Source organism: Apis laboriosa, unplaced genomic scaffold (genome assembly GCF_014066325.1).
Source record: "Apis laboriosa isolate Shangri-la unplaced genomic scaffold, ASM1406632v1 scaffold34_cov151, whole genome shotgun sequence".
In the NCBI taxonomy this organism is placed as follows: domain Eukaryota; kingdom Metazoa; phylum Arthropoda; class Insecta; order Hymenoptera; family Apidae; genus Apis; species Apis laboriosa.
The window spans coordinates 8,416,324-8,440,504 of record NW_025222928.1 but is presented as its reverse complement, the minus strand read 5'-3'; the positions used below and the strand labels follow the sequence as shown (position 1 = coordinate 8,440,504).

Here is a 24,181-nt window from a genome sequence, read left to right as displayed (position 1 = left end):
GAGAAGTCGTTTAAGCTTAATATATTTGTATAATTAGAAGATCGAATTACGTTTGAAGATAAATAAGCGAAGATCGTTTCAATCGTAAAAATTTCCACTATTTCGAATTCTTGTTTCTATTTATATCTCTATTTATATTTCTCGAAGAAGAGATAAATTAGGAAAAGTTGCAAGAGGAGATTTCCGTTTCACGAAAATATTTTTTTTCTTCGGAAAGAGAAAGAGAAAGAGAGAGAGAGAGAGATATTTATTTCGTTGAAAAGAGGAAAGAAGAAAGAGCGTTCGTTCTCCTCGAGCGTTCTATTTAAAAACCTAAGCAAAATTCAAATTTATAGGACCGGATTCGATTTTTCATATTTTTATCGCAGATCGTTCGTTATTTTCATTGCGAATTGGAAATTCAAATTCTTCGCCGTCGAAAATGTCGAACGCGGAAAATTGAAATTATATTTGTACTTTTATTAATATTCGTTTCGTAATTATATCTTAAATTTTGGAAATGCCGAATTTACTTGTGCTGAATCGATAAGGTCGAGAATGACAGCGAAAATGAAAATGCATCGAACGTTAGATCTGTTCTGTGAAGTGTCTGTGATCGAGATATGGATCACTCGGTCGGTAACATCGGTAAGAGGTTCGAGGTCACGTAGCCGCAAGTGAAAGCCACAAGTTTCTGGAATGTCATGTAATCAAAGCGCAGTATACGCCTGCGTCGATTCCAGTTGTTAACGTTTCACGTGATAAAGAAATCGCTCCAAGAATTCGTAATACAATTTGATATAACGAAATATAAAATACCGAATATAATACTTTCATCCGTTGGAAAAGATTAATATAACCATTTATAAAATAACATAACGGAATAGAACAGTGTGTAACACTTGATGGAAAAAAATCAACGAAGGATCGAAACTTGTGCGAGTGTAATTAATCATTTGTGAATAATTTTGGTCAGATTCGTCGATATTTGTGCGATTCTCGATTTTCGTACAACAGCGACGTAACGAGTCAGGATATAAATGCGATGTGGATTATCGAATTTCACTCTTGAAATATTAATTAAACGCGATATCGTGCGTGTTGTTCAAAGGGGAACGATCCGTCTTGCGTTATGCGTTAATTAATCAACTTCAATGACGGATAGTTGGTTGAGAAACGCAGATGATGATTTTCCACTCTTCTTCCGAGACGTTTATTTCCATCGAACGATAGCGCGCTCGAAAACGGAAAAAAAATATTTTGTATATCCTCGAAATACTTTTAAAATCTATTTATTCATCGATAAATCGAATCGAATTAGAGAGAAATAACGAAAAAATAAAATCAACTTATCAAATAAACTTTCGTTTATTTTATAATTAAATAAATCTTTAATTCTTATAAATTATACTATTGACATTAAAAAAAAAAAAAAGAAATCCATCTGAAAACTGGCAATTTATCCGAAAAATTTCAAGACAAGGCTCAGCCGGTAAGCGAGAAATCAAGAGATCATCCTTCGGACAGGGAGGACCTGTGGTCCAAGTGCGCAGGAACGGTGAGCCAAGAGAAGGGGAAAGCCACGATCGACGGCCACCTTCGTGGCCGCGGCTGGATTGCGCACACGCGTGCAATTTCCCGGGAATCGGGTCTTTCCGGGTCTCCGACACTGTTCTTCCTCGTTCGGCTCACTCGAGTGTCCGACGCGCGACACGGCAACAGGTGACGGGTCGAGCGATCCTTCGAAATCATCGTAAAATATCACTGTCTCTGTAATCACAAACGTGTGTCACGATCCACGTTGTGCTCGAATCGATCATCGAGTGAACGAAGAGGGTTGTCTCGATTTTTCGTTCGCTTCGACTTTTTTCATCGTCCCGATATCTTCGGTTTTGGTTGGAGAGGAATCGAGGAAAAGAAGAGAAAGAGAGAGAGAGAAAGAGAAAAAAGAGAGAGAAAAAAGAAACGGAAAGATTCAGCGAGAGAAAATGAGCGTCGAAGACGCCATCAACTATAAGCCTAGCGAGGAAGAGGATTACTATGCTCTGCTGTCGTGCGACGAGTCCTCGACGGTAAGTTTCCCGGTAAAGTCGGTTAATTGCATCGAATGTAACTTTTTTTTCGCGCTTATATACGGTTGGTTGGTCTTTGAATAAATTCGAATAGTCGATTCAAGAATAGTATTATTCTTTGATTATTTCTAAGTATAGTAGGATAAGATATTTCTAAGTTAAAATAATTTTATTTGAAACTTTAAAATCAATTATTTTTCTTTGAGGAATTCTTGATTCGTTTTTTCCTCTTTTTTTTCTATGTTCACGTTATTATTATGCGATTTAGTTTAAGTTTCTTTAGATGTTTGGATTTTTTTTCTTTTTTTCCTTGTCAGAGTTGATGTTAGCTCTGGATGATGCAAGTTCTTTTTGATATTGCATTCCAACGATGGGATGGAAACTTTTGTGAGAAGTTAAAATATTGACCCGTGGATGATCGTATGTCATCGATTACAAATAGAATCTCGCTTTATTTATTTACCTTCCAATTTTAGAATATAGGTGTGATGCAATAGTTCGTTTAACGTTAACTTTCCGTTCGATTAAATATTTTTGATTTCTTAAATTATTCACACTCAACGTATTCGCGTTGGCAACGTTGGCTGTTTTTAAATTTTTCGCTCGAGAAAATTTTTCCCAAACAATTTTCCAATTCCCCGTCCTTGAAACTTTCCACGAAGCCTATCCCAAGCCAAAATTTCCGTTTGTTTTTTCCAACCTGAACGTTGAATCCTATCCTTACGATTTTCAAAATCCAAAAAAAAAAAAAAAGAAAAATTTTAGAAAACTAACAATCGAATTTCACTAATTTTGCCTTTGTACACGTGAAATTATTTTTAATATCGGTCGAGGTTTAAAGTTGATAGGATCCCATAGTGTTTAACGAAATATTACGTATGCGTTTAATATACTTTCGAAAGTTATGCCGAGTTAATTAGGTTCGCTGTCGGGAGGGACGCGTCAACGGAGGATAATTGCATCACCGTTGAGCACAAGTTCAATTAGCGCTTTGGTCTCCAACTTCTCGATTAATTCTCGACCGTTCGGATTGCCAATTCGTTTAACAAAAAAAAAAAAAATAAATAAAAATAAAAAATACGTCGATTTTCATCGACAATGCGACCACGTTTCATACATACACGTTCATACTCCGTGAAAATGAGAATGAAATCATCTAATCGAAATAGTCTACCATAAAATCCATTTAAATTAATCAGCAATTTTGCGGATCGCGGACGGAGTATTTATACGAGTAAAGAATCTATTCTCTTGCCTATGAGTAAAAGTGACGGTTGACTCGCCAAGAAATTATATCAACGTTCAACGATGCTTTCTCACTAAAAATAAACGGCGTCGGTTTAAAATAAAACCCAACGGTTAACGAGCGTTGGCCTGTTTACCGACGGAGCGACGATGATCTCATTAACTCTAACCCCCATTAGGCAAATTTCGTTAAATTGGCCGGCAAATATCCGTCCAGTCGTCTCCAGAAAATCGAACGGTGAACAGTCCCTCCTCATTCGTTCGATCATTAAACAGGATCTAAAGCAACATCCAATTTTCTAGGCTTTGTTAGGTCTTCTTTGTGCCAGTGTTTCCCAACCTTTTTCTCACCTCCCTGCTTAAAAATGTTTCACGGACAACCGATCATCGCATCCTCACGGTACAAATGAATAAAAATAAATAAATAAATAAACAAATCTTAATTCAGAATTATTAAGAATTATTGTCTCGTTGAAGAGATACAGCGAATCGGATGGAATTAAATTTTTCTGTGATTCTTTTCCTTTTCGATAAACGGTGTTAAAAAATTTGTCCACCAGGTGGAACAGATCACGGCGGAGTACAAGCTGCTGGCTCTCCAATATCATCCCGACAAGAACGAAGGGGACAAGGAGGCTGAACGAAAATTCCAGCAATTGAAGGTTCGTTTTTCTCTTTTCTTTATCACTTCGAAATCTGAAATCGAAAATTTCAAAAATCTTTATATATTCGATTGGATTTTAAATTGAAAGAATTTGATTGATGAGAACGTTAATACGGTTTCTTTTTTTTTTTTTTTGCAACAGCATGCGAAGGAGGTTCTCTGTGACCCCGAGCAAAGGAGCAAATACGACAAATGGAGGCATAGCGGGATCGCCATCAGCTACAAGCAGTGGCTCGGTTTGAAGGACAGCGTGCACCAGGTGAGAAGGGGGGAGGGTATGATAATACTTTGGAAACGTTTTTATCCTAGCAGTGGAACAGTATAAAAATGGCGCAAGAAAAGTCGAGTTTTCGAAGTTTCCAGGTTTCATTTCATCGATTTATTAACCCTTTGCACCCCAATGCTGACTATCATGCGATATCGCTTCATATAGAATAGATTCCTAAGCTCTCTACATATGATCTTGTGAAGCGTAGAATAATATACTATCCACATTTTCGAGATTAGTCCGAAATATTTGACAGCCAATAGAAATATTATTTTTTCAAAATTTTTTCGAATTTTGCAAGCATCGAATACGGTAATGAAATTAATTCGAAGATGAGTTTTTCGTTATTAAATAACGAAATTATTATAAAATATAATATATATTAATTATTATATTAAATTATTATATTTTTATATTATTATATTAAAATTATATTAAAAATATTATAATTCCTTATTACAAGAAATTGACAATGGAGAGAAGAAAAATAGTGATAGTATAAGAAGGTGACAATAAATTTTTTTTCATTCAACACAAAATATTAAAATATAAAAATTTTACGTTGATTCGCGCTTGAAATCATTTTAAGTTAGCTAAGAAATTCAACGAACGGGTGGAAGGAGGAAGAAAATCGCGTGAAAGAAGCGCAAAGGGTTAATTTTTCGTAAATCCTCGCACGATTGCTTCCATCCATCCTCATCCTCCCTTTTTCACAAAATGTACGAATATCTGTATCATCCTTCGACCAACTCAAATTCAACCATTGGATCACTTATCAATCGAAAATATTCGCTCACGAGAAATAAATTCATCGAAATTAACCTTTTCGTTATTACGGCCGACTAAAGTGAAAATGACGTAAAATTTTGATATATTACAGTCGCTCCGCGCAAGACGCATATTGTACGAGTGAATCGAATTATCGTACGCATCGAATATCTTTCTCTGAAAATGTAGTATCTATATTTCGTTTTTCTCACGCGATATTATTATTATCACATAATTATATCACATTATTATATCCTGTAATGTTATTCGATTCGAAAGTGCGATTAACACGTTGACTGCCGCTATATTTATCTATATTCGGGTAACCCTTATTTGACTACTTATGAACGATCTTCGTAGGCATTTGAAAAAATATTCTGCAGAGTGTAATAAAACTATTAAATTGTAATAAAAATAATAAAAAAATAATTTATTAAAAAAATTATTTTGAATGTAAAATTTTAAAACATTCTATACAAAGCTGAGTTCTGGACAATTTGGATAAAAAGTTGTTTAGTTTTTTTTAAGTTCCTTCGTGCGTTTGATCGGTCAGTTTATCGTCTTTTATCTGAATAACATAATTTGCATATAGTCTAATACTTATATCAGAATTATTTTTCCGAATCGATATTATGTTGACTCCGTTTTGTTGTATTTTCGGATAATCCTAATAATTTTGTAACTAATAATTCTCTAAATCTTCTAATTTTGAGGTATCACGAGTCTCATGGTGATACAACAATTAGATAGTTTATGAACATATCGTGCTTTGACCATCGGACACGATTATCACCTGCNTAATAATTCTCTAAATTTTCTAATTTTGAGGTATCACGAGTCTCATGGTGATACAACAATTAGATAGTTTATGAACATATCGTGCTTTGACCATCGGACACGATTACCTGCTGTGACATTGTGAGAAACCCTGGTCTCCAATAGACAAGCCACACGAATAATTTATATACAATTCACAACTAAGAAGTATATTTATTACGAATATATATATATAAATATTTGTAATCGAAGGGCATTCGACAGTCATATTATCCAAATTGTAATCCAAATTATCCAAATTAAAATATCCAAAATACACTATATAAATCAATACTACTATTCAATACTATTGTCAATACAATTACTATTATCAATATTTCTATTGCGTACGCGAATATAGTAATGATGGAAACAAATGATGCGAGACATCATTCTTGCGACCATCAGACATTACTAAAATATCGGTAGAAGGTACTGGAACACACTTGATACAGTGGCGCACCACGTGGCCTGAAGGAGAATTTCGTTAGAAACACGCGTGGCAGTCAACGTATTAAACGCGAATGTGTTCAACGAACCGTGAAACTACTCGGGTTACAGTAAACACGCCTGACCTTCGAGATCTTTCTCGAGCACTGTGCACATTTTTGTTGTTGCGGTAACGAAATGGTTAAAAACCGAAAAACGATGTGATCCAATAATATCTCTCTTTCGAGAGAAAGGAAGAAATATTGACTTATGTATACAGTCGATGCACTGGAGCACACCGAAGACGAAGGATCGCATGCTGCAGGACGGTTCCGAGGAGGGGGCCGGTTCACCGGGCCACGCGGGCAAGGGTCAGTCGACGAACGCCCACAGAAGAGCATCGGAGGGAGGGGCGAACATCTACTACGGGGCCCGCCGCGATCTTGGCTGGGACTCGGAGGCGCCGAGCGAGGTGGTGAACAAGTTTCGCAACTACGAGATCTAAAAGTCGAGTCGAGGTGGCGATTTCTCCCCTCCTATGTCCCCGTTACGGGAGGGGGGTCTCTTGTGCGCGTGTGTCCAACCTCAAAAACCATGGGACGAAGAAGATGAAATCGTTGACATCACTCGCCGACATCATCGCCTCTCGTGGGATTTGTGATCGGCCAATTATTAAATTCCGAGTTATTAAATTCGGTTTATCCGGTTGGCTTCCTTTTGTTTCGTAATCGAGAATTTTTTTTTTTCTTTTTTTTTTTAGAAGAGGATAAGGTAAGGGATGTAAGTATGTAAGCTTGTTTCCAGGGAAATTGTTGTGTGAAAATTGTGAATAAGTGGAGAACGGTTGATGAGAGAGTGAAATTCGAAAGATCAAATATCAATCGAATAAATGAGACGAGAGATCGTCTGGAAGAAGGGAAAAGATGATGTATAGATTTTTTTTCCTTTTCTTTTTCTTTCTCGCGATTCCTTTCAAAAAGGGAATCCTTCAAGAGGGAAATTAAATTAAATAGTTGTTTCTACTAACGTAACGTTGCTCGCCAAGTGAAGAATTCACTTAAGTGGTCCAGTTTTCGTATTTGTCACATTATCAATTTTCGATTAAAATCAAAACTGGAAAACCGACCGATTAACTTGGGTAACTTCTTGTATCGTCGAGTAGCTAGAGGAAAGAAAGAAAGAAAGAAAAAAAGAAAAATAAATAAATAAATAAATAAATAAAAAAAGTAACTCGTTGTTTCTACTGTATATCGAGTACCACGAGTATATTCGTCAGTGTCAAAAAATACTCGAACAGTTTAATCACAGTGTGAATCGAAGAGAAAAAAAGTAAGGAGAAAGGAGAGGAGGAGAGCACGAACATATCGAAGTATATTTTCGAACGATGGCTCGAGCGTTCGAGGCTTGGATAAATTGTTCGAGTATGATTATTCGACTGTCGAGCAAATCGATGATCGGCGCACTTGTACCTGTGTCAAACGCAAAATATAAATATATATCGTTTTTCTCTCGACCACACTTGTGATTGTTCAAAACGAAATCGTAACCGGTAATAATATAATGATAGTTCTCGCGTTATTATTCCTTGATAGTGTTGTATCCCTTCCGTATTTCGATCAATCCTTTCGCTTTTATTCCGAATAAAAATTTCACGAGGAAAAAAAAAAAGAAAAAAGAAAAAGAATCGATCGGACGAAACGTTTATGACTTCGACCTCATCATCAGACGTAGACTGAAAAAAAAGGGGAACAATAACATAACAAAGAAACGGTGGATCAATTTTGCGACGAACAATCCAAAAAAAAAAAAAAAAAAAGAAAATGTTCGAACCGATCCCCCTTGTGAAAATTCGCGAATTTTTTCTCCGAAAGGTTTGATTGATACTATTACGCGTACGAGCGAAAGGATTGAACGATATTCCTTGATTAATTTTCACTCTCGTTCATGGTTAAATAGGATTTCGTGTCACGACAGCGAGTTACATATTTATATATTTCCTTCGTATCTTCTTTTATTTTCTTTTCTTTTTTTTTTTCTTCTTCCTCGATAACCGATTAGTTTTCGTTACTTTATTTGTATTATCCGTATAATATAACAATGCGTGTATTAGGTGGTTGAAAAAGTTGCGTCGGTTAATCGTTATTATATCTAATAATTTTCCTTCTAATTCGCTTGATTTTATCTTTTAAAGATATTTTAAAATCGAGGTATTGCTTTTGGTATCTCTTTCCTTTGATCGTTGAGAGAGAGAGAGAGANAGAGAGAGAGAGAGAGAGAGAGAGAGAGAGAGAGAGAGAGAGAGAGAGAGAGAGAGAGAGAGATAAAACTTGGGAGAACAATGGATATGCACTCATCGTCACCACGTAGCGTTAATTATAATACATAATAAGCCCGATTACAATTGACGAAGAGAGTAGAAAACGTAAGAAGCGAGATAAAAAAAAAAGAAAAAAAAAAAAAAGAAACTTTTGCACCCACCTAATATACCGATACCGATAGAGCTAGCCAGGGCGAAGAAAATTTTCTAATGCACCGAGCGTCGCCACGTTCGCGTAATTAAGGCACGTAGCCGTTTAGCAGCTAATGATCGGTGGCCGAAAATAGAAGCACAGTACAGACTCGTATGTATGTATGTATGTATGTATGTCGATGTGACCTTTCGATGTATTAAATAATGTTAAGTAAGGCTTCGAGGTAAAGGCCTTAAAAAACGATCCTGCCTCCTCGAATTTATTTTCATTTTCCCTCGAATCGGAGAGACGCCATTGAATCAGAACAATTTCGGATCGAAATTCGTCCCCGCGAAATATTTCTGAATACTCGAATCGGACGATTCGTAGAGACGTGTATACATATATATAAAGCGAGGAGTGAAGAAAGTGAGGAAAGGGTAACCAAAATTTATTGTATAGGGATATACGACGGGACATCGATGCGTATCGATGGCACGACGATGAAGAACCGGAAGTATGGCCGATGTACCGTTGTCGAGAGTGTACACTCGAATCGAAGTACACACGCGCTGTCGATCAACAGAATCATTTTTGAAAGAATAATGTGGTTGGAAACGATCGAAAAATATATATGTATATATACATGCATATATATCTATTTTATAAAACGATCGATCTATTTTATAAAACAAGAATCGATAATGCGTGTGCACGCGTTGAAATTCTTAAAGGATCAAGAAATCGTGTTTCGTTCTCGAGTTTCTTACGTAGAAGAAGAAGAAAAAAGAATTGAAGAAGCGATATATGAGAGAGAGAGAGAGAGAGAGAGAGAAGAAAAACTCGTGGAAAATCGAGAACGTTACGAACGATGTACGTAGATCTCATCACACTACCCGTGCATCTGTCTTCAGCGAAAAATAAGAAAAAAAAGAATAAATAAATAGATATATAAAGGAAAAAGAGAGAAAAAAAAAATGGAACGAAGACGCAACTTTAGAGACATCCTGTATGTGTGTTGTTCCCACATCTATATTTTTCTAGACGCGTCTCCACCTCGTGGAACACTGTACCTTCTATCTATTTATTATTTCCGCGCGATCGACCTATCGATGATATCGTGCATCCGGTCGGAGCCGAGGAGGAATCTGTCGTTCGATGAAAACAGATAAAAAAGACATTGTGAACGATTGTGACGCGGGACATTTCACGCGCTACACTTCTTTTTTTTTTTTCGTATATGTTCGAAGGAAAAAAACGAAATTCCTTTTCCCTTTTTTAATCGAGGCGATGATTTTAAATGAAAAAGAAAAAGCCTGAAATATTTTTTTTCGCTATTCTTCTCGATAGTTATTCATTTCATTCATCGAATTTTTTTTTTTTTAATAAGGAACGATTTTATATATACAAATTACCGTATGCATATTCGAAGAAAGAGAGAGAGAGAGAGAGAGAGAGAGAGAGAGAGAGAGAGAGAGAGAGAGAGAGAATATAGTAAAAAAGTTATTTTTTTAAAATGTCGGGCAACGACAGTTTCCTTTTCCCTCGTAAACGCGTGAATCTGTTACGTATAAATATAAAGTATATATATACATACACATGGATATGTAACGAATAAGATAAATATATATATATAAATATAAATATAAATATAAATATATATTATATTATAATCGTCACGCGCTGGACGACGCGACGAGATGTATCTATACGATTAAAGGTTCAATAAATGTGTTTAATTAAAAACAGTTTAATTCGAACAGTCATTATATAACCTTGTTAATAATAACAACCATTTTTAAAAGCGATGACATCACGTGAAAATCATCAAGATATTTAATTTTTCGAAATTCCGGAAATCCTTTATTCTTTACAATTATCCAGAAAATTGGAAAGTACAAAAAACACTTTTCTCTCGAAATTCTAAATTCTTATTCTCTCTAAGAAAGAACGATCGTCAGAAAATTAGAAATTAATCATCGAGAGTATTCTTCACAAATCACAAATATCTCAAAAATTTTTTATTCCCTCCAAGAGAAGAATAACAATCATCCAGAAAATTAGACACCTCACTGAAATTCCCTCTCCCCTACAAATCCACGGAAATCCAAGATTAAATTTTCCAGGAGAGGAGGAGAATTAGAATCATTGGCGGATCGAAACCGGGCGGAAAAAAGTGGAATTGAATTATAACCTAGTGTAACAACGGGGGGGAACAATGGGCGGCCGCGATCCTTTGTCACCAATGGAAAACTTTCCCTATCTGTTGGAGCACGTTTCCACGTGGATCGACACGCGAATATACACTTCTTTATGCAAAGAAGAACGCGGCGCGGAACTGTGGCCTAATTCACGCGTCAACACGAAACTTAAACGTCGTTTGTTTGTCGAAGCGGGCATTCATTCCGTTTTATCTGTCACACCTTTCATTCATCGATGGAACTCTCGATGGAATGGAAACGACCAAACGGCTCTGCCTTTGTGGACAATTATCATTACCTCTCTTTTGTCGTCGAATGGAAAATTCCAATTTTAATCGGCGAGGTCCAGGATGGAAGTGATGGAAAAATAATGGGTGGTTACTTTCCAATGGAATTATTTCCGAATCTCGATAATATTTATATAATATTTTAGACAAGACGAGAATCTTTTTAGAATTTTTCGTTTATAGAAAAGAACGAATAGTTGTGTTATGTATGGAATGAAATTTGTGACTTGGAAGTGTAGCATTTATTTCATAATACAAAAAGGAACATTATATTTTAATAACATGTGGCACGCGATAATATCTGACACGCATGATCACCAAGTGCCATCTCCATATGGTCCCGCCAGATGGCAACACCCATACTATACAAGTTCAAGTATAACATATACAACAAATTGTAACGAGGCTTTGTAACCAGTAAGATCAAACAGTGAAAACAATGCTTTCTGCGATTCATCTCTTGTTCCCACATAAGAATTCTCGATCTCAACTTTTTTCTCTAATTCTATTTATCCAATCAGTAAATAGAGGAACGATTATTGGTTTCAGGACATTCAAATTCCAATTATTAATTAATCCACGTTCCGATCCTTTTTGGACAACGAATATGGAACGTGCAGCACATCCTATCATTCCCGTAGAATATCTTGACGAGCAAAAGAATCGCAAATAGTGGCGCTCATCAGATAAACGAGCGAAATTGTCGGGAATTCCTTGAAGCGCGAAACGAATGCCTCGCTCCAGTTCCCAATCATTCATCGGTTGGACAGCATTCTCTTTATGAAGAGGGGGAGGGGGGAGCAGCAAAATTCTCCGTCGTAAACCTCTGTGGAAGATAGAACGTGTCGAATCGGACGTAAACACGGTCCACGGGATAAAATAACAATTAGTAACGAAGTTTCGTCGAATCTCCTTCTCCCTTCCGTCCGTTCGACCGCTTTTTTTTTTCTTCTTTCGATCGATACGATGCTTTGTTACTTTCGCTATTTTGAACAAAGCTAGGCATACAACTCCTTCCCTTTGATCGATCCTTTTGTCCCTTGATCGTTTTGCAATTTTTTTCGCCGTTGAAAGGAAAACGAGTTATAGATACGTTTAGCTTGTTTATTTAATTTCTTACAAATCTTAGATCTAGATCGATTTCTTATAGATAAATTTCTTTATGAATTAATTTATGGAATCAATTGAATATTTTTCTGAATTAAATTTTTTCTTCGATCTTCTTTCTAGCAACAAATCGTTGGACAAATTTTGTGAACAGTGTTTTCTTTTGAAAAGATCGAATTGTATTTTCTTTTATGGAAAGCCATGATGTTATTATTACTATCTTACGAAACATTACGTCCAATTGTATTCCTGTGTTACATTGGCCAATTTTTCAGATTTATGTGAATAAAATAGATTGAACATTGGAGGATAATATGGACGTAAATCAAACAACTTGCAGTCACATTTGTTAATTAAATTATTCGAACTTATAAAACCCTTATAAAACTTCCTGACATTTCATTTTTTTTTTTATTAGACCTTCCTCATTAGACGACGTACACGTGGTTATTTTTTTATTCATTGATCAAATCGAAATATCAAGGAGGAAAAAATAATCCATTTTCGAAGGCGTGCCGATGCAATTGTTAAAGAGACTCATTTAGATGGCCATTATCGCTCTACTTGCTTCGATTCAATCGTGTAACGCGCACATTTATAACCGCTTTTCGATTTCGAGAATTTTTCTATCGTACAATTTACTCGAAAACATCTTTGTAAAAACTTTTCTTTTTAGACACAGAGGTTAAGGTACCCGTTATATAAATACATTTTCCACAATCAATCCGTTTTTTTATCGATACGAATCTATTCTCCCTCGAATCGAAATATCGTGCGCCATTTTCCCAGGTGTGCCACGACGCAATTGTTGTGAGGGCTTTGTGGAGGCCATTATCGCGGATGCACTCGTCTCGATTCGACCTAATACGAACATTGGCCTGCGTTTGCCAGATAACGCGAGATCCCACCAGCCTTTCGAGCATCGCTTTAAACTTTGACCTAGTCGATCGATCGTCCCGCTGTCCCTCGTGTTGCTCGGTTTATCGGTTACGGAGGAGGCGATTAAAGAGGTTTCGAGTATTTGGAATCGTTAAGCGTACGAATTTTTTTTTTTTTCAAATTCACTTTCCCTATACGTATTTTACATTATAATGAGAGAATATTACATCGGTCCAATATTTTTTGAACTTTGTTTACACTATCGATTATATCGTGGTATAAAAGTTCAGCTATTTTCAGTATTTATTTTGTTTAACGTCACCATGGACGAACGTCACTAGATGTTTGTGCTTTTAAGTAAGTAAAAAGGACGTATTAAATTATGTTTGTAACGTAATTAGATATACGAGAATAATACGATAATTAATAATTAAAATTCGGAGTAAAAAAAAAAAAAAAAGGAAATGACTACAATTAGTGAAATGGACGATCAATTGTTTTTTCTTTTTTTTTTTGCAAAGAAATTTTCTGCAATTATATAAGAAAATTACGTCAGAATCGCAAACGGTTTTAAAAATTTAATAAGGAACCTCGAGGTTGCACCTGATATATCTTCCTACCCATCCAAAGTATTTATACTTTGACGAACTCTATGCATCGATAACTAACTAAAAAGCATTTAAATCTTCTCAGGATGGAAACCACCATAAAACGATGCTGTTCCAAATTCAATTTACGTTGAATGAATTTCATTTCATTTCATTTTTTTTTTTTTTTTGAATGCAAGTTCAAGACTCAATTTTCGTAACGAGATATAATTAATACAATTAAAAGGATAAAGAATTAATTAGACGAATTCGTATTCGAAGGAAGAAAGTGAAGGAAATGTTTAAAATAACTGGATATTGTATTACGTAATAATGGAATTAATAATTAGTTCCGAAACGTATCGTAATCTACACTCATATCGAACAATTATTTCGAGTATTAGGCCGTATATTTGATATCGAATAAGCTGACAACGTTTCGTAACATTGATTGTGTAACGAATTACACAATATATTCCATATATTCCATATTCTCATCGCTTCATACATCCATGAAAATAATTAAATATCGGAATATAAAAGCTTCGATCATCGTTTCTCGCTTTTCTTGTTATTTTCCACGAATTCTCGTTATTTTCACGTAATAACGGCGGGCGTAAACTTGTGGCATAAAATTTTCATAAAATAAACTCACTCCCGCATCCAAAGTTCTGATCGAATTGACTCGACACATGCTACGAGAAAATTTTGCCTCGTCGGATAGAGCCAGAGAGAGAGAGAGAGAGAGAGAGAGAGAGAGAGAGAGAGAGAGAGAGAGAGAAGAATTACAAGTTAGCGGATAAAAATTGGATATATAATTTATTATAATAACTTATTGGATTGCTGAAAGGAATGAAAGTCAATTTGAATTCAAAATGAAAAGATAATGAAAGAAAAAAATAATACATTTCTTTTTTAATTCGCTTTAATTTATTATTAATATATTCATTTATTATTACGTTGAATATAGATCAAAATTCTAAACCGAATAATAATTCTTAAAGATTTATATATAATCTTCTAATGATTGCTTATGTACTATATTTAATTTTCTTAATAGTGGAATATAAAAAAAAAGAAAAAAAAAATGAATACAATATTTCTTTAATAAAGATTTCTTTTAATCCCTCTATTCTGAATCTACAATTTTTTTTCATTACCTTGCAAATTCACCAGAAAAAAAAACTCGCTTGAAAGTTCACTTCATAAGTTGAAAAGATGAATAAGATGTGATACGGAGAAAAAGATAAAAAAAGCGAGAAAGGTATTAGAAAAGAGCTGGCTTGATAAAACGAGGAGCGGCACAGTGATAAAGGGAGGATAGGGATGGCAAGAAAATATAGATTGCTCGGGAATGACAAAGTTCGAATCAATTGGAGGAAGGAGGACATACGTACCGGATCGATTCGGAGGACTATTCCGTGGGTGTCGAGTTTCGTCTCTCTTCAATGGACAAATTTAGTCCAATAAGAAAGAAAGAGAGCAGATACTGATCCACGTAATACGGTTTCAAAAGGAAATAGGATATTATGAAATTAGAATTACTATAGTTATCTAGAAGAGATGACCTAGCGAACCTAACCAATGGAATGATGTAAATGAGATTGCTAATTAGAAATGCCATTTATTTCGTCATTTCCCTTAGAAAGTGGCGTCAATTTTGCGAACAATCGGATGTGATCGTACCATCGAATAATTAATGTCAGAGTTCATCATTGTAAATTAGTCGATTACTAAATACAAAACGCTTAAAATGAAAAGAGTATTGTCATAATCGAGTTAGAAATATGCACTTTCAGTTGATAACGGATGTAGGTTGGGTAACTAGGTGAAATAACAAAGTTTCGTTTCTTTTGTAAGGTAATAAAGTTTCGGAGAAAATATATTTAGCATAGGTTATGATATCAAATTTGTGGTCTATTTAAATTTTTATTAAATAACAATATACTATGAATTTTTGAAAATAATATTTTTTTGTGTGATTGAAAAAAATAACTTTTATAAAATCTTATATTTCAAGTTATAAATAATTAAGAATTTAATCTTTATTTAATTAGCTAAATTAGCTAAATATACTATGAATGAAAGTAAACAAAAATAAATAAATAAATATATTATTTTATCTTAATCTTACCTTTATATAAAGAATTAATAAAATAAAACAATAATGTATATAATTAATATAAACAATAATATATATTTTGATATACACGTATGTATATAAATCATATATCATAAAACGAATTGAATTAATAAAATGTAAAATTAGGAAGTTTAAGATTAATTATTCATTATAATAAATGCAGGATTTATAAATTTTTATTATGTCATGTTATCTTAAGATTTATTAGTTGAATAAAGTAACGAGCGTTATAAATGAACTTACAAACTATACGTTACGCAGGAAATACAGCGATTCCGTGGCACCGTATATAACCATTGTGAAGTGAGCTGTTTGAATTCATTCGATGTAACAATATCTCTTAAGTACGATAACAATGAATCGTAACAACTTTGTTTGATCAAAACCTAGATCGATGATATTATTTCAATTCGAATGCTGATATCGAAACAATTTATATGTGTTCAAACTTATCGTATGTTTAAATTTACATAAAATTGTATATATTTATAATTTGCACCAAAATCCTTTCTAATCTATCTAACCAATTATAAATTTGTGCAGTTTGAAATTCTGTTCTAATAAATTTTATTACCTGTTTGGATGCGTCGAATTTCTCGAAAAATAGTTCAATAGTGCAATAATATGACATCATTTAATAAATTAGTCACTACTAATGAAAAAAATTGTTATAATATTATCACGTATAATATTAAATTCAAATTTTGACAAACACAATAATTTGAATCACTTGGTGTCACTTTAAACACTGAATTACGTTATAAAATGTTATACCAATAACATGTTAATTTCAACAAATGTATTAATTTGATTGGTTCATAGCTATTGCTGGTAATAAACGAACCAATCAACGTACAATCTATGTTCGCCATGTTATGTGGTATATCTTGGTACGAAATATTCTTAGTTCCAAGTTCGCCGCGCTACGTGCAAATTTTTGTGTTGTGAAAATTAAGAAAATCAAAAAAAATTTATATTAATAAGTGTTATTTTTTTATATAGTTAATGATTTAAGATATTTAAAAATGCAAAGTTTCTTCTATTTAAATATTCGTTTGTTTAAATAGTTTTTAATTTTGCGATAATGAGTATTAAATGATGTGGTGATAGTGCGCGTCCTTTGCGTCAAGATTTCGATTTTCAAGTTTTTTTTTTTTTTTTTTTTTCATTTACTGCTATAAAATATTGAAAATATAGCTTTAAATAAAAATATAAAATTTAAAAAAAAAATATGTGAAATTAATTATCAAGCTCGTGTTTGTATAAAAACATTATTTTTACATTTTTATACGTAATATACTTTTAACAATTTTAATTAAAAATTGAGGATTGAAGAGACTTTTTTTTTTGAATTTTTCATACATACAAGGATCACGATTGTATATGATAGGAGAAGGAATAAAGAACAATGATGGTATCTAAGGTAAGATACTCTTCGATTACTTGATTTCTACTTTAATAATTTCGATAAATTTTTGTTCGTTCCACGATGACGGACATCGAAGCTCGCAAAATAACATCTTAAATGCTAAGATCAATATCACGGTGTAAAACAGACATGTTTCTCCGTCGATAGATTCTATATTTCTTTCCATTTGTCATTTCTCCTTTCCTCTTTTATTTTATTTTTTTCTTATTTTTACAAATGATTCGTATACAAGACGAATGGATTTAAGAAATTGTCGACGTTTCTCGATTATATTACTACTATTTACAAAAAAGACCCAATTAAGAGGGTGAAACATGTCGTAGGAGAAGGAACGATGTGATTAAAGATTTCATTAGAATATTTTGATGAACACAGGAATACTAGATTCCACATTTTACATTCTTACACGTTAATTATGTTAATAAATGCGATGAAAATGTTTAGGATTTTGCACAGGATTGTTACATATAATTTCTGTGCACGATATTTTTCTTCTGTACACAATCACAAGAATTTCGATTTTCTTTTAGGGAAAAAACTAGTAACTGGCCCAAATGTGCAACTTGTTATTGCTTGATATTCTAACATACGCTACCGCCTACGTGCTTCTGTAAAAATCCTAGGATCTAAGGATAATATTATTCATAGATTACAATGAACGAATTTATAAAAAGAAAACTGCCGTACAATTTTTGTAATATTTCTTACAAGATAAAAAATAAAAATATATATTTTTTTTCATTATTTTAAATGCATAATTAAACATTGGCAGTTTTCTCATCAAGATTGCGATCGTTTAAAATTATGCTTTTTTACCATCGAGAAAAGTTGTTTGACTTATAAAAAAATCACCGCGAATTAATTTCAATGTTCTCATAATTCTCATTCAACGTTAAACACACTGTTTACAACGGCGTAGATGTACTTTAAGTTTCTCGCGTTTCAGCAGTCGATTAAGGAAATTAGAGATTTATCAACATTCTCTTTTTCTGTTCATTTTCACTAATGACGATCCGGGGTCAGAATAACGATTCAGTGCCTGACGTCAGCTTCATCGGCCGTTTGATTTTCGAGAGTACACGGCCTCAGGAATTCTTGACCTCTTTCGTGAAGCCATTTGTTTGCCACTAAAAAAAAAAAAAAAGACGATTAATGTTTATCAAAGAAAATTTTGAAAAGATCCTTACAGTTTGTTTTTATATATCTACCATAACAATTATTATTATTATTATTGTTATAATATTAAATGAATATTTTGAAATTCGAAGATTTTGTTAGTTCACATACCCCATTTGGAACCCGTGAGAACAGGACATGCCGCGTGTCTAGTTTTGAAATCTCCCTCTCCATTGGGTTTGAGATTATACCAGAAGGCGGCGCTACCTTTCTTGGGCCACAAAGCAATGTTAATGGCTGTGAAAACAGTACCTCCACCTTGTTCTACGTCACTCATCTGAAATAGTTAATAATACGTTTGTTTGAAACTTAAATAACAATAATAAAATTTTGAGATTAATAAAATATTTAATAATTTTTCTGTACTTTTCTAGGTATCACTTACATAATATAAAACTGTTGCAATACGATTCCCAGTTCCCAAACTCTTGAATGCATTTGTTTCCTCTTTCTATGTATAAAAACAATCAATCGATTTAATCGTTTTGCTAATATAATTTCTTTAATTCTGACTTACCCTCGCAAAATCAAAATGTGGCTCGTAATGACCACCAATACCATAATTAACCACTTGCAATTCTTCTGCCGTATCGACAGTCATGCTCGTCATATGTTCCACACGTCTGCTCACAGCTGCCACGTGTTTGTGCTCGTGCTCTTGAAGCCAAGCACTCTTACTAATCCTATAATTCGCTATCTCTAAGGCACCAGTTTTGTAATTCTGTACAGTAGCTCGCTTGAACTGCAATATTTGTAAAGAAAAATCATTTGGAAAAATCATTTTTTATTTCTTCTCGAAAACAATTTGTATCGTTCCATTATTATTTTATCAACATTACCCTCGGTTGCGCCATTCTTTTAATAGTCTCGATTTCGTCGTCGTATATCACGTTGTGGTAAACGACTATCCTCGGGTCGAGATAAGCTTCCTCCTCTTTGAATGGAGCAATTTTTAGGAAGGGAATTCCACGATCGACGTAACGACACTTCAGATTCTTCTGCACTTCTGGCGGAATCGTTACCTCGCCACGACACAGCATCTCGTAACGTTCCCTCTCTGTCATTTCGTCCAAAGTTTTTACTCTTTCCTCGGCAACTGTGAAATGCTGAAACGTTCGTAAGAAAATGTTCATCACAAAAAATGAAATAAGTAAAAAAATGTCTTGATAGAATTTATTATGAAATAGCATCAGACACGTCATAGCAGAATCATTATCTTACTTGTGCAGGAACAGCGGTGTCATCTTGACCATCTTCGCCCCGTTTTTTCTTCGATTGGCTCGCTTTGCTCTGAATCTCCTTTTGGTAGTAAGCTCTATTGCCCAGAGCACGTTCATGCGTCGGCACCAATTCCAATAGCTCGTTCGTCATGCTTAAAGCTCGCGCCACGTTACCTAGACACGATTCGATTCACGAATAAATTATCATCGAAAAAACTTGGGAAATTTATAGTACTGTCTTTTGTATAAATTTCTTCATCGAAACGCGTGAATTATTGGACACGTATTTTCTCGTAAATATATCATATATAGCGATATATATTATACCTTGCATATACGTCGAGAATGCCAAATACTCTAATATGTCTGGTTTCGAAGTTGTGGTCGCGTTTTGTTCCTCTTGAAGACGATCCATGGCTTCCTGCATCCACAGGACGGTGTGATAGTAATCACGATTATGATAAGACTGTCTTCCAAGTTCGAAACAATCGCTGGCTGCAAGAAGGAACAAGATCAGTATAGAGGTTAAATTAAATTTTCATTCTTTATTTTTTCTTGCTTCCGTAAAACTTTAGAGAAAAAAAGTTTAAGTTTCGCGACATGCACACACATTCACGACATATACATTCGAACGAATCGATTTAAATAAAAATATTCTGTTCTTTTTCTCTCTCTCTCTCTCTCTTTCGTCCAACTTCGCTAATTCTACATAGATTCACGAGCTCGTCAGAATTTCCAACCGGTATTATTCGCAAAGAAAAAAGGAAAAAAAGGAACAAAACTTTGGCAACGGGAAAAGAAAATTTATTCCCGCGATTTCGGCTTATTTCTCCTCCAGACCCGTAGCCATCCCGCTTCCTGATTGTCCCGACGACTCTGAGCCCGACTCTGTATAATTCATGACTCTATTATCATAATTAGATTCGTAATAACACCGGTTGATGGACAACCATTAGGAAATCTGAAAGTTAAAGCTGAAAAAACGAACGTCTCCTTTCCTTTCCTGTATTTTTCGAATCGAACGATCCCGGCCTCAACTTTCTTTCGCTTCAACTTCCAAACATTTTGCCTCTTTCCTCTCCCCGCCATTTACGTATTCCGCTCGTTGTCAAACGATGGAAGAACTTCACCTTTCCTACCGTCTCTTCGACCGTTTCTTTCCATTTTCTTTCTCGTGGAAAAACTTGCTTCGTTAATTAATTTCCGGGGTGGTCTTTCGGGTCCAGATTGCGAAGTTTTTCGCGGTTCACCGGAAGAGAGAAAGTTCGAGCTAAATAAGGGAGAAGATTTAGGTTAGGTTAGGTGATCGGGTCGAGGAATGAAAAAAAAGGAATGGAAAAAAAAGGAATGGAAAAAAAGCATATCCTTATTTTCCAACCTAAGCATCCTTTTATCAGATTTTGTCAGATTTTTTGTATATAATAAATAATAGTATTATTATAAATAAAAGTATTATTAAATAAATAATAAGAGATATGAATCGAAAAGTTTTGTTTTTGTCTTTATTTTTTTACTCTTAAAGTTGCATACTTACTGTTTAATATAATCATCATCTATTGCAGCGCATCCAGATTATTCCAATGATTGCAATAATGATTTTCGAAATTACGAAAAAAAGACAAATATTTCAGTATTTGTATTTCCACACAATCATCATTTATTACAATATATTTAGACTACCAATGATTGAAATAATGATTTTCGAAATTGTTAAAGGAACGCTAAAAAAAAAGACAAATATTTCAGTATTTGTATTTCCACATAATCATCTATTTAAACTATCAGTGATTGAAATAGTGATTTTCGAAATTATTAAAGGAATGCTAAAAAAAAAGACAAACATTTCAATATTTGTATTTCCAGACTGTCATATCGATCGAAATAGTGATTTTCGAAATTATTAAAGGAATGCTAAGAAAAAAGACAAACATTTCAGAAAAGTAGAAAAATAAACATGTAATTATGAGGATAAAAATTTCTTTCTTTCTACCTTTTGTTTCACGAACGAATATATTGGGTTGTTCGGAAAATAATTTCGTTTTTTTTCATGACCAAGTCGTCTCATGTGATCATGAACAGTCGAACTCGACAAATTCAATCTTCATTAGTTTGTTTCAATCGGTGCCTTTATTTTGTCTTCATCAGTTTCAACTGGTCTTCCAGAACATGTCGCATTCTTTAATATCGAAATTGTCGAAAGGAAATTTAGAAAACCAGTTTATAACACTAGCGTAATACACCTTCTCCACAGACTTCGCATAACTTTTTTCTTTCTTTTTTCTTTGAACAGCATTCTTATCTTTTCGATAATAAAAAAATAAAATATGCTGAAAATGTTTCTTTTGATCTTTCATCTTTGTTATCACGCACGAAAAACACAAACTGCACAGAATCGAACGAATTTTTCTTACAAAGAAACCACGAAGTGCCAACTCTCAAAATATAATTATAACACGGTTTCGAATGAAGTTGGCTGGATAAACGTTCGACAGCGACACTCGTGTGAAAAAACGAAATTACTTCCCGAACAAAATTATTTGAGTAAAGGCATAATTTTTCCACTCTCCTGTATTTTACTCGAATTTACTGATTTATCGATACGCTAAATATAACAGAGTGTAAATACGCTTTATAGCCGGGAAAGTTTTACGCGGGTTTTAACAAAGTTTCGAGTCGTAAAAAAAAAAGCGGCGGGAGAAAAAGAGGGAACAACGTTTCCTTGTTGCAAGAATCGTTTGCAAGTCGGAAGGGGATCACTCGTTTATAATTTAATCAGTTACGGCCGATCGTAGCAACTGGAAATTTCGCGTTGTTTCGCGCTTTACGCCTGATATTAACTGAAATTAAATTTATTTTAATTTAATCCACGGCCAATTGAATAGAGATTTAAATTCACCGCCAAGACGATGGAGATTAGATTTTCGATCAAATTCAATAATCTTAACCAACGATACGTAACTCTCCCGCCATTTAAGATTCTGAACCATTCGCTTCGTCGCAATTTTATTTATTAGTTTTTTTCCTTCGAATAGAAGATGAAACGACGAATTTAAATCACTTTTTCCTTCGGAACAAATCCTTTTGCTCCGCTATTCTCCAGAGATAGAGTGAGAAAGAGAGAGTTTAAAGGAAGGATACCGAATCTAGCGAAGGAGTAGATCATTCTCCATTACCCATTCAATATTCATCGAACTCTCCGTGGCGGGAGCATAAATGATGCAAGGAAACGGCCCGTATTCTCGTTTCGGCGAAAAAATCACTTTCTTGTCGCGATAAAAAGCTCGAACGACCGCGTAATAAGAAAAAAAATCGAGGAGGGAAGAAAAGGAAGGAAGAGAGGAAAAATAGTGGCGACAATTGTGGAAAGAAAATGATGAAAGAAACTGGTCTATTAATTATTCATTATTCGTTAAGTACAGGTAACATCGGTAGCCAATATTCCTTTTCGATTCGATTCGTTTCGCAACGTTTTATCCGTCTCCCCCACCCCGAATAAATAATTCACCGGCGAACAAGGAGCCCGGTTTCCTTCTTTTTCCCCTCCATCCCCCTTTTTTGTCCGCCGGAAGCAGCAGCTCGGGCTAATGCGATAACGAGGCGTGGATGGCTCCTAAATGAATCATTTACCCTCCTAACGCGTTCAACCTTTCAAAGGATTTTATTTTCTTTTTTTTTTTTTTCCTTTTCGGTTCAAAGGAAATTTCTTCTCTCTAAAAAAAAAAAAAAAAGAAAGACGATCGAATTCCACTTTGGAAAATTGATGGACATTATAGGAATATTTTTTTATTAGAACAATCTTTTTACCAAGAATCTTTTCTCATCGATATCTCGAAGAAAAAAAGAAGAAGCCTCTTTTTCTCTCGAAAGAGGAGAATCACATCTCTCGAGAGTTTGACGTTATCGAGACGTTTGAAAGAACTTTTCACCTTCACACTCCCCTCCATTTCTTATCGTAGACGCAAGAACCTACGTTATTGTTCGAAATGATCTCCCCGCACTTCTGGAGGAAACTTCACGGCTGCTTTGATTCGGCTCGAATTCTCGCTTCTCTCTCGTTCGGTCGGAAGTTTTTATCGCATGGAAAACAGGAAAAAAAAAGAAAGAAAAAAAAGGTGGTTGCTCACGAGCTCGATTCGAAACAAACCCCTCCCTACTAGATGGGATAGGAGTGCATTTGCAAATTCGTGAAATTCCCTCGGCGAGGCAATAAAAGTACGGATCCTAAATTCGTCGGAGAAGAAAAAAAAAGAAAGTAAGGAAGGAGAAACCATATTTACTCATTTTAAAAGTCACGTTGCCTCGAATTTAGTGGATCGCGTTTCTATTCCGTTCTTAAATTCATCTACGCTCGATGAAATATCACGATCGATCAAACGAACGTATTAAAAGAAGATAATAATAAAAACTGAGAGAGAGAGAGAGAGAGAGAGAGAGAGAGAGAGAGAGAGAGAGAGAGAGAGA

General features: G+C 34.5%; 2 protein-coding genes across 5 annotated transcripts in view; one reads left to right on the top strand and one right to left on the bottom strand.

Moving 5' to 3' along the window:
* The first annotated feature begins 721 nt into the window (after window positions 1-721).
* Window positions 722-8,558, top strand: LOC122714935 (J domain-containing protein). 2 transcript variants are annotated; one of them, XM_043936736.1, is made up of 4 exons: window positions 722-2,051; window positions 3,857-3,958; window positions 4,103-4,219; window positions 6,567-8,558. In XM_043936736.1, exons 1-4 carry the CDS (start codon window positions 1,968-1,970, stop codon window positions 6,744-6,746), a joined length of 483 nt encoding a protein of 160 aa, XP_043792671.1. In that variant the 5' UTR covers window positions 722-1,967; the 3' UTR covers window positions 6,747-8,558. The 2 variants fall into 2 exon arrangements, with proteins under 2 accessions (XP_043792671.1, XP_043792670.1); XM_043936735.1 differs by having other exon boundaries at window positions 727-2,051; window positions 6,522-8,558.
* An 8,776-nt stretch (window positions 8,559-17,334) lies between these two features.
* The window catches only part of LOC122715127 (prolyl 4-hydroxylase subunit alpha-1), a 321,169-nt gene continuing 314,322 nt past the window's right edge, over window positions 17,335-24,181 (bottom strand). For all 3 annotated transcript variants that reach the window (XM_043937050.1, XM_043937052.1, XM_043937049.1), the window contains 7 exons: window positions 20,048-20,215; window positions 19,722-19,894; window positions 19,340-19,606; window positions 19,018-19,242; window positions 18,886-18,951; window positions 18,612-18,777; window positions 17,335-18,451 (listed from right to left, as the gene is read on the bottom strand). In XM_043937050.1, the coding sequence (XP_043792985.1) occupies window positions 18,357-18,451; window positions 18,612-18,777; window positions 18,886-18,951; window positions 19,018-19,242; window positions 19,340-19,606; window positions 19,722-19,894; window positions 20,048-20,215 (1,160 nt within the window). In that variant the 3' untranslated portion in view covers window positions 17,335-18,356. The remainder of the gene's footprint in view (window positions 18,452-18,611; window positions 18,778-18,885; window positions 18,952-19,017; window positions 19,243-19,339; window positions 19,607-19,721; window positions 19,895-20,047; window positions 20,216-24,181) is intronic.

Excerpts from the sequence above, each read along its gene's own strand:
- LOC122714935 (XM_043936735.1), top strand. The coding sequence starts at position 1,968 with ATGAGCGTCGAAGACGCCATCAACTATAAGCCTAGCGAGGAAGAGGAT. Across the intron at positions 2,052-3,856 it reads CGTGCGACGAGTCCTCGACG|GTGGAACAGATCACGGCGGA; the intron begins GTAAGTTTCCCG and ends TTTGTCCACCAG. Across the intron at positions 4,220-6,521 it reads TGAAGGACAGCGTGCACCAG|TCGATGCACTGGAGCACACC; the intron begins GTGAGAAGGGGG and ends TTATGTATACAG.